This window comes from Aythya fuligula, unplaced genomic scaffold (assembly GCF_009819795.1).
Source record: "Aythya fuligula isolate bAytFul2 unplaced genomic scaffold, bAytFul2.pri scaffold_62_arrow_ctg1, whole genome shotgun sequence".
Taxonomy (NCBI): Eukaryota; Metazoa; Chordata; class Aves; order Anseriformes; family Anatidae; genus Aythya; species Aythya fuligula.
The window spans coordinates 80,429-95,139 of NW_022473996.1; the positions used below are offsets into that span (position 1 = coordinate 80,429).

Genomic DNA, 14,711 nt, shown 5'->3' on the forward strand with positions numbered 1-14,711 from the left:
TTGACTCTGTAGCCCCACGTGTCAGGGGAGGCGCTCTGTGTCCCTCGTCTTCCAGAGCAGGGGCTGGTGGAGGTGGCGGAGAGGTGGCTTGAGGCAGGCTCTGGCGGGGCTGCGAGAGGAAAGCCCTGGGCAGCCGCAGGAAGATTCCCTGCTCCTTGCTTTAAGAGCAAGCTGTGGAGAAGCTTTCAGCGGCAGAGCCACAGCTGTGCCACGCTGCTGTTTAGCCCGCAGCTTCTCTGGCTGCCGAAGCAGGTCCTATGCTTCAGAGTTGTGGCTGAAACAGTGTTGGTAACACGACGGTGTCTTTGCTGGAACAGGTTGCCCCGAGAGGCTGTGGCGTCTCCATCCTTGGAGATCTTCAGAAGCACAATTCTCGGAATTGTGCGCAAAGCTAGTCCTTTGGGACGTACACTTACAAGTCTTCCACATGATTAGCTTGTTTTAAAGGAGAGCATCAAGTTAAGGCAGTGTTGAGACAACTGGCTATGAACATGCCAAATAGCTGTTGTCAGCAGTCACCAATTTGATATCCTACTCCGTTCAGGGGTGGGCCGTGTGGCCAACTTTAGATCTCAGCACCAGGGTCTAAAGACTTCAGCCACAGCACGCTGCTTCCTGCAGCAAGTAGCAGCTCAAGGGGTGCTTTTTGAAGCCTTCTAGACCAGGATGAGGTGCTTACAAGTCTAGGTCAACGCTTCAACAGAGCCAAAAATACAGTGATGGGTACTGAAAGAACCCTGAGTGTGCCAGCTGCACATCTGGTTATCACAGTCCAAGGTGGAGTTCAACTTGTGTGAAAGCCATGTAAAGAAGAGCCACCCCACCAGCTTCCAGGTGGTTTAGGTACCTGCACTGAGGTTACTGGGAGAGACAACTCTCTACAGTCTGCAGGGTGGGTTCGGAGGCTCACACTGGCTTTGCTCCTCATGACAAGATTAACAGTCTAGTAAAACTCAGTAAGGAAGTCAGGGGCTTTTTGGCCTGCCCAAAGTTTTCCCAGCCTCAAAGAAGGAGTTACCACTGAGGGAGCTGTAGTGGAATAGTTTTATTTCTTCCCACGTAAAGGCTATTGTTTAAGCATTTACAGGTTTCCTAGTGCAATACAACCAAAAAAAGCAGTAACAAAAAATGCCACCTTCTTCCCAGGCAACTAAACAGAAGTAGAATTTTACTGCAACATATACACATTAAATATAGTATACAGTCCATGCAGCGGCATAGCCATGTTAAACGGAGTCGTGGCTTCAGCCATCAGTGCATTACAGTCTGAATTTCACTTGCTCCTACTTCCTATCCAGACTTGAAGAGAAAAATTGCAACCTGACCCAAGTAAAAATAGATGAAGTGCTTTGTCTCGTGTGTTACATAGCTGCCAAAGTTTCTGCCAACAATGCAGTGCCAAGTTGGGTTGTATTTCTTGTCAAATTCCTTCTTTATATACGCTGCAATGTCCTTTTCTATGTTGTACTTCTCCATTGCCTGCGTGGCACAGTCAACGGCTTTCTGCTGCATGTCCTCGGACATGTCTGCATTCTTGATGACAGCCTTTCTGTCAGACATGGTGAACCTTCACAGTGACGGGGCCAAGCCGGAGCGCAGCACGGCACAGCACAGCAGGGCACGGCGCCGAGAAGGAGGAGGAGGTGGGAGAGGCCTGGACCCGCGCGGCTCTGCCCACTCCGCTCCGCGCCCTGCGCAAGACTCCCGGTGCACCCAGCGCTGTTTGCTTACCTCTATTCTTTTAATAAACCCTATTTTTTTATTTAATCCTATTTTGAAGGCTGAGCCATTTATAACAGTGTGGAGTGTGCGGCGTGTTAGGAAACAGCTGGAGAAGAGAAAGGAGGCCCTGCAGAAAGACAGAAGCAAGAGCAGAGCTGTGGACATCCGCGGGAAGACTGCGGAGGAGCTCCTGCTCTGGTAATCCTCTGCTGCAACAGCCTTCTTTCCACTAGCAACTAGGTGAGGCTGGGGGGGAGCCGGAGGAGGCAGCCCCTGCGCTCTTGTCTTTGACTCAGCGAGCTGCTTTCCTTGGACACAGGGACTTGGTGAACTCCACGAGGGTCCTGACACATGTCCCACTGACGGCAGTTCCCTGCTGGGGCACCGGCTTGGTGAGCAAAAGCTTTTGCCGCAAAACCTTCTCTGTTGTGTTTGCAGGCTGCCGACAGGGAGTCAGGAGAGCTCCACAAGGACGGGAGAACAGGGCAAGGGCAAGCTCTCTGCTGCGGCCTGGCCCCAAACGCAAGCCCATGCCTGGGAGGGTCAGCGGAGAGCAGGACAGATCCCCACATGGATCTGTTTACCCATTGCCGAGTTCTTACATGGGTTGCCTATATGTCAGGGCTCCCACGTGCGAGGACTTTGGGCTGCCTGCGCAGCTGCTGCTGCTGGGAGGGCAGCGGAGCGCTTACACAGCTCCTCCAAAACATCCTCAGAAAGGCCTGAGCTCCTCCCAAGCCAAGGCCCAGCAATGCCTTGCACCTCCCTCCAGACAGCAGCTCCTGGAAACGTCCCTGTCCGTGCTGTTGGCACCCTGATGGCTGCGTTGGCGGTTGACTTGCGCTCAGGGTAGCTGCCGCAGCTGCAGGTGCAGGCCGGCATCAGGGCATCAGATGCTGTGGCTGAGCAGGTCTGAAGGGCCCAGCAGCTGCCCAGGCGGGACTGCCCTCCTTGCAGGCCCATCTACTCTATGTTACTCCTTGCTTCTTTTCCTTAGGTGTACCTCCGACAGGTGTCCTGAGTTATGCCTGCCTGTCCTTGCACGCCGGCATTCCTCAAGACACCGTGCAGCGCTGCAAGCGAGAGACCCTGCTCTTTCTGCCCTACGCCCGAGCCAAGAAGCAGGGTGTTGATTTCATCTTGAAGGACACTGGCTGGCTGCTCCTCTGCAACAAGTCCAAGTGCAGTTTTCCACAGCCCGGAAAATCCCTGGGCTGGGGGAATGGCTCCCCCCTTCCCTGCCCACAGCAAGCCCCTCTCAGACGCTGCCACCAAGGCTCTACAGCCCTGGAATGCGGTGCCCTGGAGGCGCACTGCCTTTGTCTTGCTTCCAGGATTGCGCTCTACACGCATTTCTTATTTCAAGATTTAATAAATAAATAAGTGGCTGTTCTACAGGTTTCTTTCCACACCCGAATGGATCAGCGTGCACGCTCCGGGGGGCCTGCTGTCTGGAGAGACAGTGCCTCTTTGCTCCAAGTCATGCAGGGTTGCCTCTCACTTTGTGGGCCCTGTTTTTCGTCATCATTTGTGAGGGGCTTCTTCATCTCGGCCACTTGCCAAGGCGATCAGCTGTGGGGCAGACGCGTTCTGTAGCGGTGTGGGGGATCGGGCCAGGCAGAGCTGGGGACGCTCAGAGCCCATGTGAGATTCTTGCTCTTTGTTACTACAGCTGCCCCTGAGTGTTGTTATTAATGGCTCAGTCTTAAAAATGGCAGAAGGTCCAGGGGAAGAGAGGCACAGCACGCCTCTCACTGCAACAGCACTGGCAGAGAGCAGGCCAGCAAGTCCTCCACCAGCCCCGTTTCTGGAAGATGAGGGACACAGAGCGCCTCCCTTGACACGAGGGGCTCCGAAGTCAAAGCCATCAGCCTGTCCCAGCCCCAGTGAGCACAGCGCTGCCGTGATGGTGGAGAGGCAGGGACATGCCCGACATGCCTCCAGTGCCTATGATGGAGATCTGCATGAAACAGTGGAGACCATCATATCTGCAGTCTTACACTGTGCTGTAGCCATGAGCCAGGGAGCCGTGAGCAAGGCACCGAGTGCTCCCTTGTCCACAAGGCCAGGATGAGGCCGAGAGAATGCAGCTGCCAGCCGTGCCGCCTTTGCCAAGGCTGGCAGCGACTCAGGCAGCAGCACCCAAGCAAGTGCCTGCAGCACAGGCATCATCGTCTGAAAGGGCCACTTGCAAGCTGCCCCCTCCTACAGTCCTACGCCGTGCTGTAGCCATGAGCCAGGGAGCCGTGAGCAAGGCAGCAAGTGCTCCCTCGGCCACAGGACCCAGCGTGCCTCCTCCCAGAGCAGAGCCTGCAGACTCTACATCCTCAGCATCTGCCTTGGCTGGAGCACTGGGGGACCTGGCACACACGGGGAGCACAGGGAGAGCAACGACATGGAGAGGAGGCGGACCACATTCACCCCTTTTGATCTACATACATAGAGCAAGTAGGCCGGGCTGCCCACTCGCTCTCAGGAGAGCAGCTCTGTCAGGAGGCAGCAGCTCCCCTGGGTGCCCGTTGGAGTTCTTGGTCAGAGGACCTGGAGCATAGCATGGAGCACCAGAATAAGGATGACTCCCAGCCCGCTGCAGGGCAGCTCACAGCAGCACTTCTAGCGGGGACACGGAGCAGAATGGCAGAAATGGCCCAAGTAACTTGGCCTTTCTCGTCGCCTTCTCTTGCAGATGGAGAAGAAGCTGCAAGACATGAAGACGCTGCCACACCGTGGGGTGCAGCAGGCCGAGGGAATGCAGCTGCCAGCCGTGCCGCCTTTGCCAAGGCTGGCAGCGACTCTCAAGCAAGTGCCTGCAGCACAGACATCATCATCTGAAAGGGCCACTTGCAAGCTGCCCCCTCTGCAAGCAGCAGCCTCTGCATCTTCTGCCAGAGGAAGAGCAAAGGCATCGGGCACAGAGGCCCACAGCCAGCGAGAGCTTTTGCCAGCTCTTCCCTGCAAATCTGGCGACAGGGACAGGGCAGTGAGGGCAGAGAGGGGGGAACGTGGCCCACGCAGCCCTGTGGCGGTGGTGGAGAGCCAGGGACGTGCCCGACATGCCTGCAGTGTCTCTGACGAAGAGCTGGATGAAAGAGTTGAGACCATCGTTGCTGCAGTCCTATTCCACTCTGTAGCCATCATCCAGGGAGCCCCAAGCAAGGCAGCAAGTGCTCCCTGGGTCACAGTGCCCAGGCTGCCTCCTCCCACAGCAGAGGCTGCAGAATGTACATCCTCGGCCTCTGCCTTGGCCGGAGGCCCTGTGGGGGAGGCCAGTGAAGCCCCTCTCGCTGCAGCAGCAACGCCCCAAGAAGAAGGTGGAGAAGGGGCTTCTGCTTTTGGGTTTCTTTCCCAAAGATTTTGGAGATCAGTCACATTTGCCCCTTTTGATCTACATGCATAGAGCAACTAGCAGTAATTACAGCACACGCTCTCCTGTGAGGCTACTAATAAACCCAATACCACTTGGTTCTGGAGTACTGTGGTGGTTTGACTCAGGTGAGCAGCCGAGCTCCACCACAACCGCTCTCTCACTCCCCCTCTCCTCAAAGAGGAAGGGGGAGAAAATACAACACAGAGAACTCGAGGCTGGACATGAGAAAGGTTTAATTAAAGGGAAAGGGAATGGGGAGAAAAAAAAAGAAACAAAAGAAACAATAAGTCAGTGCGGAAGCACAGAGAGAGGGAAAAAAAATATTCTCTACTTCCCATCAACGAGCGATGTTCGGCCACGTCCTGGGAAGCAGGGCCTCAAAACGCGTAGTGGTTGTTCAGGAGGAACAGCCCCCTCCCCCAGGAGAGCCCCCCTTTTTATTGCTGAGTGTGACATCAGGTGTTATGGAATATCCCTTTGGTTGGTTTAGGTCAGCTGCCCTGGCAATGTCCCCTCCCCATCACTCGCCCACCCCCAGCCTGCTGGCTCTTGGGGGCTTGGAAGGAGTCCTGATGCTGTGCCAGCACTACGCAGCAACACACACAGCACTTGAGCGATATCAGTGCTGCTCCAGCTACGAGTGCAGAGCACAGCACTGTGTGGGCTGCTGCAGGGAAAAGGTGACTCCAGCTCAGACAGACCCAAGACAAGTACTCTTTCTGAGAAGCTTCTTAGCTCCTCTCGTAGTGCCTGGACTGCGTGCAGAGTGTTATTTTCGAGTTCTCCAGTGAGTGAAATTCCCTGTTTCGGTTTCCTAGAGGATTAGCTGGAGTCCTCGTAATTCTGCGCGCGGTCTCAAGGGGGCTTTGGCGTTGTGGGTCTTCAATAATAGGTACATGTGGAATTATTGCCCCCAGGGTGCAAGCTCCCTTCCAGCCAAGGGGCAACACCTTCCTGGATTTATTGCCGCAGAGCCAGTACTACCCCTTGCCACTGGGGACAGGCCATCCCCTTACAGGGTTCTCATGTTGTATCTGCTGTACAGCAACTTCTACTGTCACTGTTACAAGTGTTACTCTAGAGTGAGGAGTCACTCACTTCACAGCAATACTTTGTCTCAAGCAGATCCAATACTTTGTCTCAAACACATACACTTACACATACACTTCCTTGCTGGTGCAGCTCCTGCTGCCTCCGCTGCAATGTTAGGGTTAGAGGGAGCATAACTTGATTCCTCCCGCGGAAAAGGAGTCTTCTTGTTTACCTGTAGACTTGAAGCGGCAATTTTCATCGGACCTGTGTTGTGGCCAAAGGAGCAAAGTTCCTTTTAATGGCTTTTCAGGCCAGACAATTGGACAACATCTAACCTGTGCTTTTTTGTCCTTTTCCCTAGTTTTTGGGTTGTTTTTCCAATTCCTTTTCCTTCTCCCCAAAGGACTAGCTTTGCGCACAATTCCGAGGATTGTGCTTCTGAAGATCTCCAAGGATGGAGACGCCACAGCCTCTCGGGGCAACCTGTTCCAGCAAAGACACCGTCGTGTTACCAACACTGTTTCAGCCACAACTCTGAAGCATAGGACCTGCTTCGGCAGCCAGAGAAGCTGCGGGCTAAACAGCAGCGTGGCACAGCTGTGGCTCTGCCGCTGAAAGCTTCTCCACAGCTTGCTCTTAAAGCAAGGAGCAGGGAATCTTCCTGCGGCTGCCCAGGGCTTTCCTCTCGCAGCCCCGCCAGAGCCCGCCTCAAGCCACCTCTCTGCCAGCTCCACCGGCTCCCTGGTGCCCGCCTTCTCTGGGAGCCCTTCACAGTGCCTAGAGACACAGGCTCTAGTGTCTGGCTGCCCGGACACGGGAGGAATCCCTGCTCCTGCTCCTGCTCCTGCTCCAGCTGCGCTGCCAGGGCTGCCTGATGGGCGTCCAAGCTCGAGTGCGGTCTCTGCTGATGTGTGGGCAGTCAGGCAAAAGAGCCAGGAAGCTTACGCGGACGACCGAGCAGAGCATCTCCTGGCAGAGCAGGTAACGCGCAGTTGATGGGAGCAGTTAGGGAGCTAAGCTGACTCCCCTGAGAAAGACTGAGCTGGGGCTGAGCCGGGGGCACTGGCTGGAAGGAGCCAGAGGTGCCTGCCAATGCAGACCCTGCTGTGGGTGTGTGAGACGGTGTGCCTGGGGTGTCTGCCAGAATATGGGCTTGAGGGCCCCATGGCAACCACCGGGGCATTGTGATGCGTACCCAAAGGCCATTGTGACACGGAGGGGTACCCACGGCAACGGTGTCCCTTATAAAGCCCGAGCCCCGGGCTGCCCACTCACTCTCAGGAGAGCAGCTCTGTCAGGAGGCAGCAGCTCCCCTGGGTGCCCGTTGGAGTTCTTGGTCAGAGGACCTGGAGCATAGCATGGAGCACCAGAATAAGGATGACTCCCAGCCCGCTGAAGGGCAGCGGAGCGTACAGGAGCGGCGCCAGGTGAGGCTCGGGGAGCGAGACAGGGACAGCAGCGTGACGGGATGGCACGGAGAGCACCAGGATGAGGAGAACGGTGCTGCAGCGAGCCGGCCAGCTGGCCCTGAGCCCCTCGGACCTGGACACAGTTGTTCCCAAACCTGGGGCTTCTCCATGAAGAGCCCACCCCCAGGACAGCCAAAGCCCACGTGGCCCTGGCAGTTCTGTGCCCAGAGGCACAAAGAGCAGCGTGGCCTAATTCAACCTGGCTGTGCGCAGCCAGGAGCTGCCTCCACCGTCCCTCCATGCGGACAGGCTGCCAGTGCGGTCGTGCCCAGAGAGCGTGCGTCACACTGGCAGCTGCCACACGGAGTCGGGAGCCCCAGGAGGGTTCGGTCGAACATCTTTGGCAGCCCTGGCAGCCTGCGACAAGCAGGCAGCACTTGCAGGAGCAGACAGGCAGGGCACTACCCTGGCAGGCTGAGCCCCGCTCTGCGTGGGCAGCTGCCAGGGCGTGCCGGGGGCCGCTTAAGGGCAGCTCACAGCAGCACTTCTAGCGGGGACACGGAGCAGAATGGCAGAAATGGCCCAAGTAACTTGGCCTTTCTTCTGGCTTCTCTTGCAGATGGAGAAGAAGCCGCAAGACGTGAAGACACTGCCTCACCGTGGGGTGAGGCAGGCCGAGAGAATGCAGCTGCCAGCCGTGCCGCCTTTGCCAAGGCTGGCAGCGACTCAGGCAGCAGCACCCAAGCAAGTGCCTGCAGCACAGGCATCATCGTCTGAAAGGGCCACTTGCAAGCTGCCCCCTCTGCAAGCAGCAGCCTCTGCTTCTTCAGGGGGAGGAAGGGCAAAGTCATTGGGAACAGAGGCCCGCAGCCAGCAAGAGCTTTTGCCACCTCTTCCCTGCATCTCTGGCAACAGGGACAGGGCAGTGAGGGCAGGGAGGCGGGAACGTGGCCCACACAGCCCTGTGGCCCCTGACGAGGACGTGGGCAATACAGTACGGTCCTTCGTGTCCACTGTCATAACAAACGCTCTAGCCTGCAACGAGGGAGCCAGCAGCAAGGCAAGGCTTTCTCCCTCAGGCAGAGGTCCCGGGGCCAAAGGCCCCAGAACACCACCTCTCGCCACAGCAGCGGCCCAAAACTGGAAGAGTCGGCACTCGTCCAAAAGCAGCCTTGCATCCCCTGCTGAAGAAATGGAAGACCCAGTAAAGGCCTTCGTCTCCAGTGCAATAAGAAATGCCCTTGCCTGGAACCAGGGAGCCATGAGGGAGGCAAGGCTTCCTCCCGTGGGCAGACGTCCCACGAGCAAAGGACACAGAACACCACCTCAGCCCGCAACTGGGCCCCAGAATTTAAAGAAGAGCCGGCACCCTGCCCCACACAGCCCTGCAGACTCTTGCACGGCACTGCGGGACACAGCACAGTCCCGCGTGTCTGAAGTGCCGGAGAAGACGCAAAAAAGCTGGGAACACGGCCAACCGATCAGCAGCACTTGGGGACCTGGCACAAACGGGGTGCAACTTGAGAGCAACAAGTTCAGCCGGGGTCCAGACAGACATGGAGAGGACGTGGACGACTTCTCTGCCAGGGCCCGATTCCCGGGTATGCGCAGGAACAACAGCTGCCCGGAAAGACCCTGCACCAGCTAGCCCAGGCCAGGGTGAGAAGCAAAAGCAACGGAGAGAGAAACACGTCAAACCCAGGCAGGGGACAGGCAAGGATGTGACAAGCCAGGGCCGGGGCAGGAAAGAAAGCAGTCCTGTGGGATGGAACGAAGAGGAGGAGATCGTCATCCTCAACTCCTGGATCAACCCCAGGTTCGCCAGCCTCTTCACAGACCCACAGGACGTTCCCCAGGAAGAGGGCAGCGCAGCCAGCAGCGTGGACAGGGAGGCAGCACAAGAAGCAGAACACCCAGCAAGCGCCTCTCCTGGCTCGCTGCAAACCACGGACACTGCCCCATCAGCTGCTCCCCTGGCAGAATGTCCCGAGGAAGAGAGGCACAGCACGCCTCTCACTTCAACCACAGCACCGGCACAGAGCAGGCCAGCAAGTCCTCCAGCAGCCCCTGCTCTGGAAGATGAGGGACACAGGATGCCTCTCCTGACACGTGGGGCTCCACAGTCAAAACCATCAGCCTGTCCAAGCCCCAGTGAGCACAGCACTGCGGTGATGGTTGAGAGGCAGGGACATGCCCGACATGCCTCCAGTGCCTGTGATGAAGATCTGCATGAAACAGTGGAGACCATCATTTCTGCAGTCCTACGCCGTGCTGTAGCCATGAGCCAGGGAGCCGTGAGCAAGGCAGCAAGTGCTCCCTCGGCCACAGGACCCAGCGTGCCTCCTCCCACAGCAGAGCCTGCAGACTCTACATCCTCAGCATCTGCCTTGGCTGGAGCACTGGGGGACCTGGCACACACGGGGAGCACAGGGAGAGCAACGAGATCAGCCGGGGTGCAGACAGACAGGGAGAGGAGGCGGACCACTGCTCTGCCAGGGCCTGATTCCCGGGTATGCGCAGGAGCAAGGGCTTCCAGCAGAGACCCTGCACCAGCTAGCCCAGGCAGGCATGAGGAGCAAAAACAACGGAGAGAGGAAAACATCAAACCCAGGCAGGGAACAGGCAACGAGGGGACAAGCCAAGGCCAGGGCAGGAAAGAAAGCAGTCCTGTGGGATGGCATGAAGAGGAGGAGATCGTCATCCTCAACTCCTGGATCAACCCCAGGTTCGCCAGCCTCTTCACAGACCCACAGGACGTTCCCCAGGAAGAGGGCAGCGCAGCCAGCAGTGTGGACAGGGAGGCAGCACAAGAAGCAGAACACCCAGCAAGCGCCTCTCCTGGCTCGCTGCAAACCACGGACACTGCCCCATCAGCTGCTCCCCTGGCAGAATGTCCCGAGGAAGAGAGGCACAGCACGCCTCTCACTTCAACAACAGCAGCACAGAGCAGGCCAGCAAGTCCTCCAGCAGCCCCTGCTCTGGAAGATGAGGGACACAGAGCGCCTCCTCTGACACGTGGGGCTACAGAGTTGAAGCCATCAGCCTGTCCAAGCCCCAGTGAGCACAGCGCTGCGGTGATGGTGGAGAGCCAGGGACGTGCCCAACATGCCTGCAGTGTCTCTGACGAAGAGCTGGATGAAACAGTGGAGACCATCGTTGCCGCAGTCCTATTCCACTCTGTAGCCATCATCCAGGGAGCCCCAAGCAAGGCAGCAAGTGCTCCCTGGGTCACAGTGCCCAGGGTGCCTCCTCCCACAGCAGAGGCTGCAGAATGTACATCCTCGGCCTCTGCCTTGGCCGGAGGCCCTGTGGGGGAGGCCAGTGAAGCCCCTCTCGCTGCAGCAGCAACGCCCCAAGAAGAAGGTGGAGAAGGGGCTTCTCCTTTGTCTGCAGAGCCTCTCCGGGAGGGCAGCACAGATCTCCACCCGGCGGCAGCTGACGAAGCAGGAGCAGCAGCCACTCCCTTGGTTCCTGGGCACCAGGTAAGCACAGCACGCGCCGTGGGCAGCAGGCATCCAGGGCAGCCCCAGGCAGATCAGTGTGTGCCAGGCTGTGCATGCCGGGAGCTGCCTGCTGCTCTGCGTTTCCACACTTCCCCAGGCACAAGGGCTGACATCCCTTTCCTCAGCTGCCCGTGCTGTTCCTCTCCCCATGCAGGTGGCCATCGAGCAGGGAGGCCAAGCGCAGTCCTCCTCCTGCACCAAAGATACGCCAGCGGATGAGCCAGCAACGTCCCAGACACAAGCACCGTCCCAGGATCTGTTGGCCGGGCCTGTTCAGCGCAGCGAGCAGCACCAAGCACAAGGTTGGCAGCACCACGCGCAGGGGGGCTGGCTGGTCCTGGGCCACCCCTCCCCGGGGAAAGGCCTTGGAGGGGGGGACAGGCTCGCCCAGCACCCGCTCAGGCCCTAACCTACACCTCTGTGTCCCCCACAGGCATCCTTGACCTCGCACAAGCCCCGGCGCGCCAGCCACGGCCCTCCCGCGTCAGGAGGGCACTTCGCGCTCTGCGCAGGGCTTTCTGCTGCAGCTGCATCGCAGGACAGCGAGAGTAGCCGCGCCCGGCTGCCAGTACCAGGAGGGCGCCCGGAGCTGCCAGCTGGCCCTCAGGAAGCTTTGCAGCGCCCACGGAAGCATCACTGCGAGGCACAGGACAGCACCCCAGGAATTCAGATGCCCCAGCACATCCTGCCCCCAGCCTCAGCTCAGCTGCGGCTGCTTTCTGCTCTGAATAAAAGCTCAGGCAGACTTTTGCCCCCAGTGCTCCTCTCTCCTCTTGGCACCAGATCTACAAGGCTTTCGAATGCCTCCAGGGATGGTGACTCAACTACTTCCCTGGGCAGCCTGTTCCAATGCTTCACAACCCTTTCGTTGAACACTTTTTGCCGAAACCTAAACCTAAATCCACCTAAACCTCCCCCGGCCCCACTTTTTCCTCTTCTCCTACCGCCTGTTGCTTGGGAGAAGGGACTGACCCCCACCGCACTACAACCTTCTCTGAGGTCCTTGTACAGAGTGATAAGGCCTCCCCCGAGCCTCCTTTCCTCTAGGCTACATAACCCCAGCTCCCTCAGGACTCCTCACACGACTTGCTCCCTGGGCCCTTCGGCTGCTCCTTTCCCCTTCCTTGGACATGCTCCAGGACCTCCACGTCCTTCCTGCAGTGAGGGCCCCAAAACTGAACAGGGTATTCATGGCGCGACCTCACCAGAGCTGAGTACAGGGGGAGAATCAGGTTCACAAGCCACGCGATGCTTACTACTATACCATATATGTACAATTTTATTTGACCAACCTTTATTTTCTCCTTTTCCTTTTTGTTTATTATTTTTTTTCTACATCTCTCGTGACTAGAAAGCCCCTGATTAATTAATTTATTTATTTATTACTGATTTTTGCCCTGTTTCTCCTGCTTTTCTTAGCTATCCTCCTCATTTTGCGACTGTGGGACACTCCACTTATCTGCTTAAAATACTTCACCTGGTATGCTACTGACATGACTGCACATTCCCTTTTGAAAATGCAAGGTCAGTGGAATTTTCCACTGCAAGAACCTGACGTGCTGTCAGCAGCCTGCAAGCTCTCCTGACGTGCTGTCAGCAGCCTGCAAGCACACAAGAGGAGGAAGTGCTGCAACAGCCGTTGCTCACCAAGCAGCTGCCCGGCAAGGAAAAGACAGTCAGTAGGACGTGTGTCAGGACACTTTTCCTGCCGATGCGGCCAAATTCACCCGAGAAAGAAACAGGAAAAGTCTCTTTCTTATGTGGGACTCCGGGAAGACAGGCAAAGTTCTCCGAGAGCTGAAAGGTGGGCTTCTTTACCTGGACGAGCTCAAAGCAAAAAAGAGCAGCCCCACTTTAATAAGGAAGGAGGCATCCAGCCCAGGTACTAAGACACGCTGAAAAGCAAGAAAGGAGGAACAGTATTTAAGCATTTCTGGCACTGGAAATGCAGCGCGGGGCTTCCCCAACAAAGAAGATGGGCCCTTGTGCTTTGGCCACTGCTCCTGGGAAGGTGCCAGATGGCGTCACTGCGGAGAGCCCTGGAGGTGGCCTCAGTGTCTGGGAGTTTCCCAGCTCCCTCCTTTTTGCCCCCTACAGAAGAGCTGGGCTAGGAAGAGCACAGCTAACACCCTCAGCTCAGGAAAAACCCTCCACGGGGTTCCCAACTAATAGGGAAAGCCTTGAGAACCGGCTCCGGCTACATGCTGGCTTGCCCACTCGGGCCACAGGCAACGCACAAGCGCCAGGCAGTACGGATCCCGTCCTTCTGCTGGAGCTGGGCTCTTCTGTTGTGCATATTGCCAGAGCAGCAAGGGGCCCCTGGCACACCTGCACTTTGCAGGCTACCGCTGGGGCGTTTCTTCTGCTTGAGGAGGCGGGCTGTGGGGTGGCAGCTGCAGGAAGGAGCAGGCTACGAGGGCAGGACGAGGCTGCAAAGCCCACCTTGTTCAGTGCGAACTGCCTGTGCACGTGGTGGGGTATTGCATCCCCAACTTTCCCAGCCCCTGGAAAGCAAAAGCCCCAGATCCCCCTTCAGCCGTGCCCTGGGGACGGCAACAAGGCCGCCAATGCCATGCTGCAGGCTGGCACGGCCCGCAGATGCCAGGCTGCCAAGCCCAACGTGCGGCCGCCACGCAGGCCCCAGCTGCTTGTAGAGGTAAGCTGACCTTACCTCTACAGCTAGTTGAAAGAAAGGTATGGCAAGCTGGGCGGGCCTCTTCTTGCAGATAAGTAGTGATAGTACTAGTGGGATTGAATCACCCACTAAACCACGTCCCTAAGCACCACATCCAACCTTTCCTTGAACACACCCAGGGACAGTGATTCCACCACCTCCCTGGGCAATCTCTTCCAATGCCTGAATACTCTTTCTGAGAAGAAATTTCAAGAAATTTCCAACCTAAACCTCCCCTGGCACAACTTGATGCCAATCCCACTAGTACTATCACTACTTATCTGCAAGCAGAGGCCCGCCCAGCTCGCCACACCTTCCTTTCTGGTAGCTGTAGAGGTAAGGTCTCCCTGAGCCTCCTTTTCTCCAGACTAAACAACTCCAGTTCCCTCGACCGTTTCTTATAGGACTTGTGTTCTCGGCCCTTCACCAGCTTCCTAGCTGGTCCCGTAGCTGAGCCCCCGTGCTCTCATCCCTGTGGACACACAGGTGCTCTCACAGCCACAGCCTTCCACTGCACCAGTACCGCAAGGCTTCCTCGTGGCTCCCTGGCTAATGGCCACAGCATCACTCAGGCCTGCACATCTGAGGGGCCGGCTGCAGCAGAAAGCCCTGCACAGAGCAGCATAGCCTTGAGAACATAGCCTGCAACCTTGGGTATTGGTGACACCAGGGGAGCTTGGTGTGCTCACTCTATGAGAGACCACAGAGGTTGGAGTAGAATGAAGACAGTGCGGCCAGGCTGTGTTTTGTCATTGCAGTGATGGAGAACCTGATGGTACTATGGAAATGACAGATTGCATGGCCAGCTCATGCAATCAATTTCAAGATGAGATTAGACTGTAAACGATGATATAAGCAATGCTCTGGCACAACCCAGAACTGGAAAAACAGTCTATGTGTTAATCTGAAAATTAGAATAAGAGACACCTTCCCTAGCTGCCAAACAGTGTGTGCACCCTTCCTTGTACGAACAGTACTGTTACCTGCCTTCAGGCTAGAATAAT

At 57.0% G+C, this 14,711-nt stretch overlaps 1 protein-coding gene across 1 annotated transcript; it reads right to left on the reverse strand.

Annotated features, from left to right (window-relative positions):
• Nucleotides 1-1,275: 1,275 nt before the first annotated feature.
• On the reverse strand, nucleotides 1,276-1,599 carry LOC116501655 (dynein light chain 2, cytoplasmic-like). The gene has a single exon (XM_032207246.1). It carries the CDS (start codon nucleotides 1,558-1,560, stop codon nucleotides 1,291-1,293), a length of 270 nt encoding a protein of 89 aa, XP_032063137.1. The 5' UTR covers nucleotides 1,561-1,599; the 3' UTR covers nucleotides 1,276-1,290.
• Nucleotides 1,600-14,711: the final 13,112 nt, after the last annotated feature.

What these genes read in the sequence shown, in the direction of transcription:
- LOC116501655 (XM_032207246.1), bottom strand. Translation starts at nt 1,560, where the DNA reads ATGTCTGACAGAAAGGCTGTCATCAAGAATGCAGACATGTCCGAGGAC.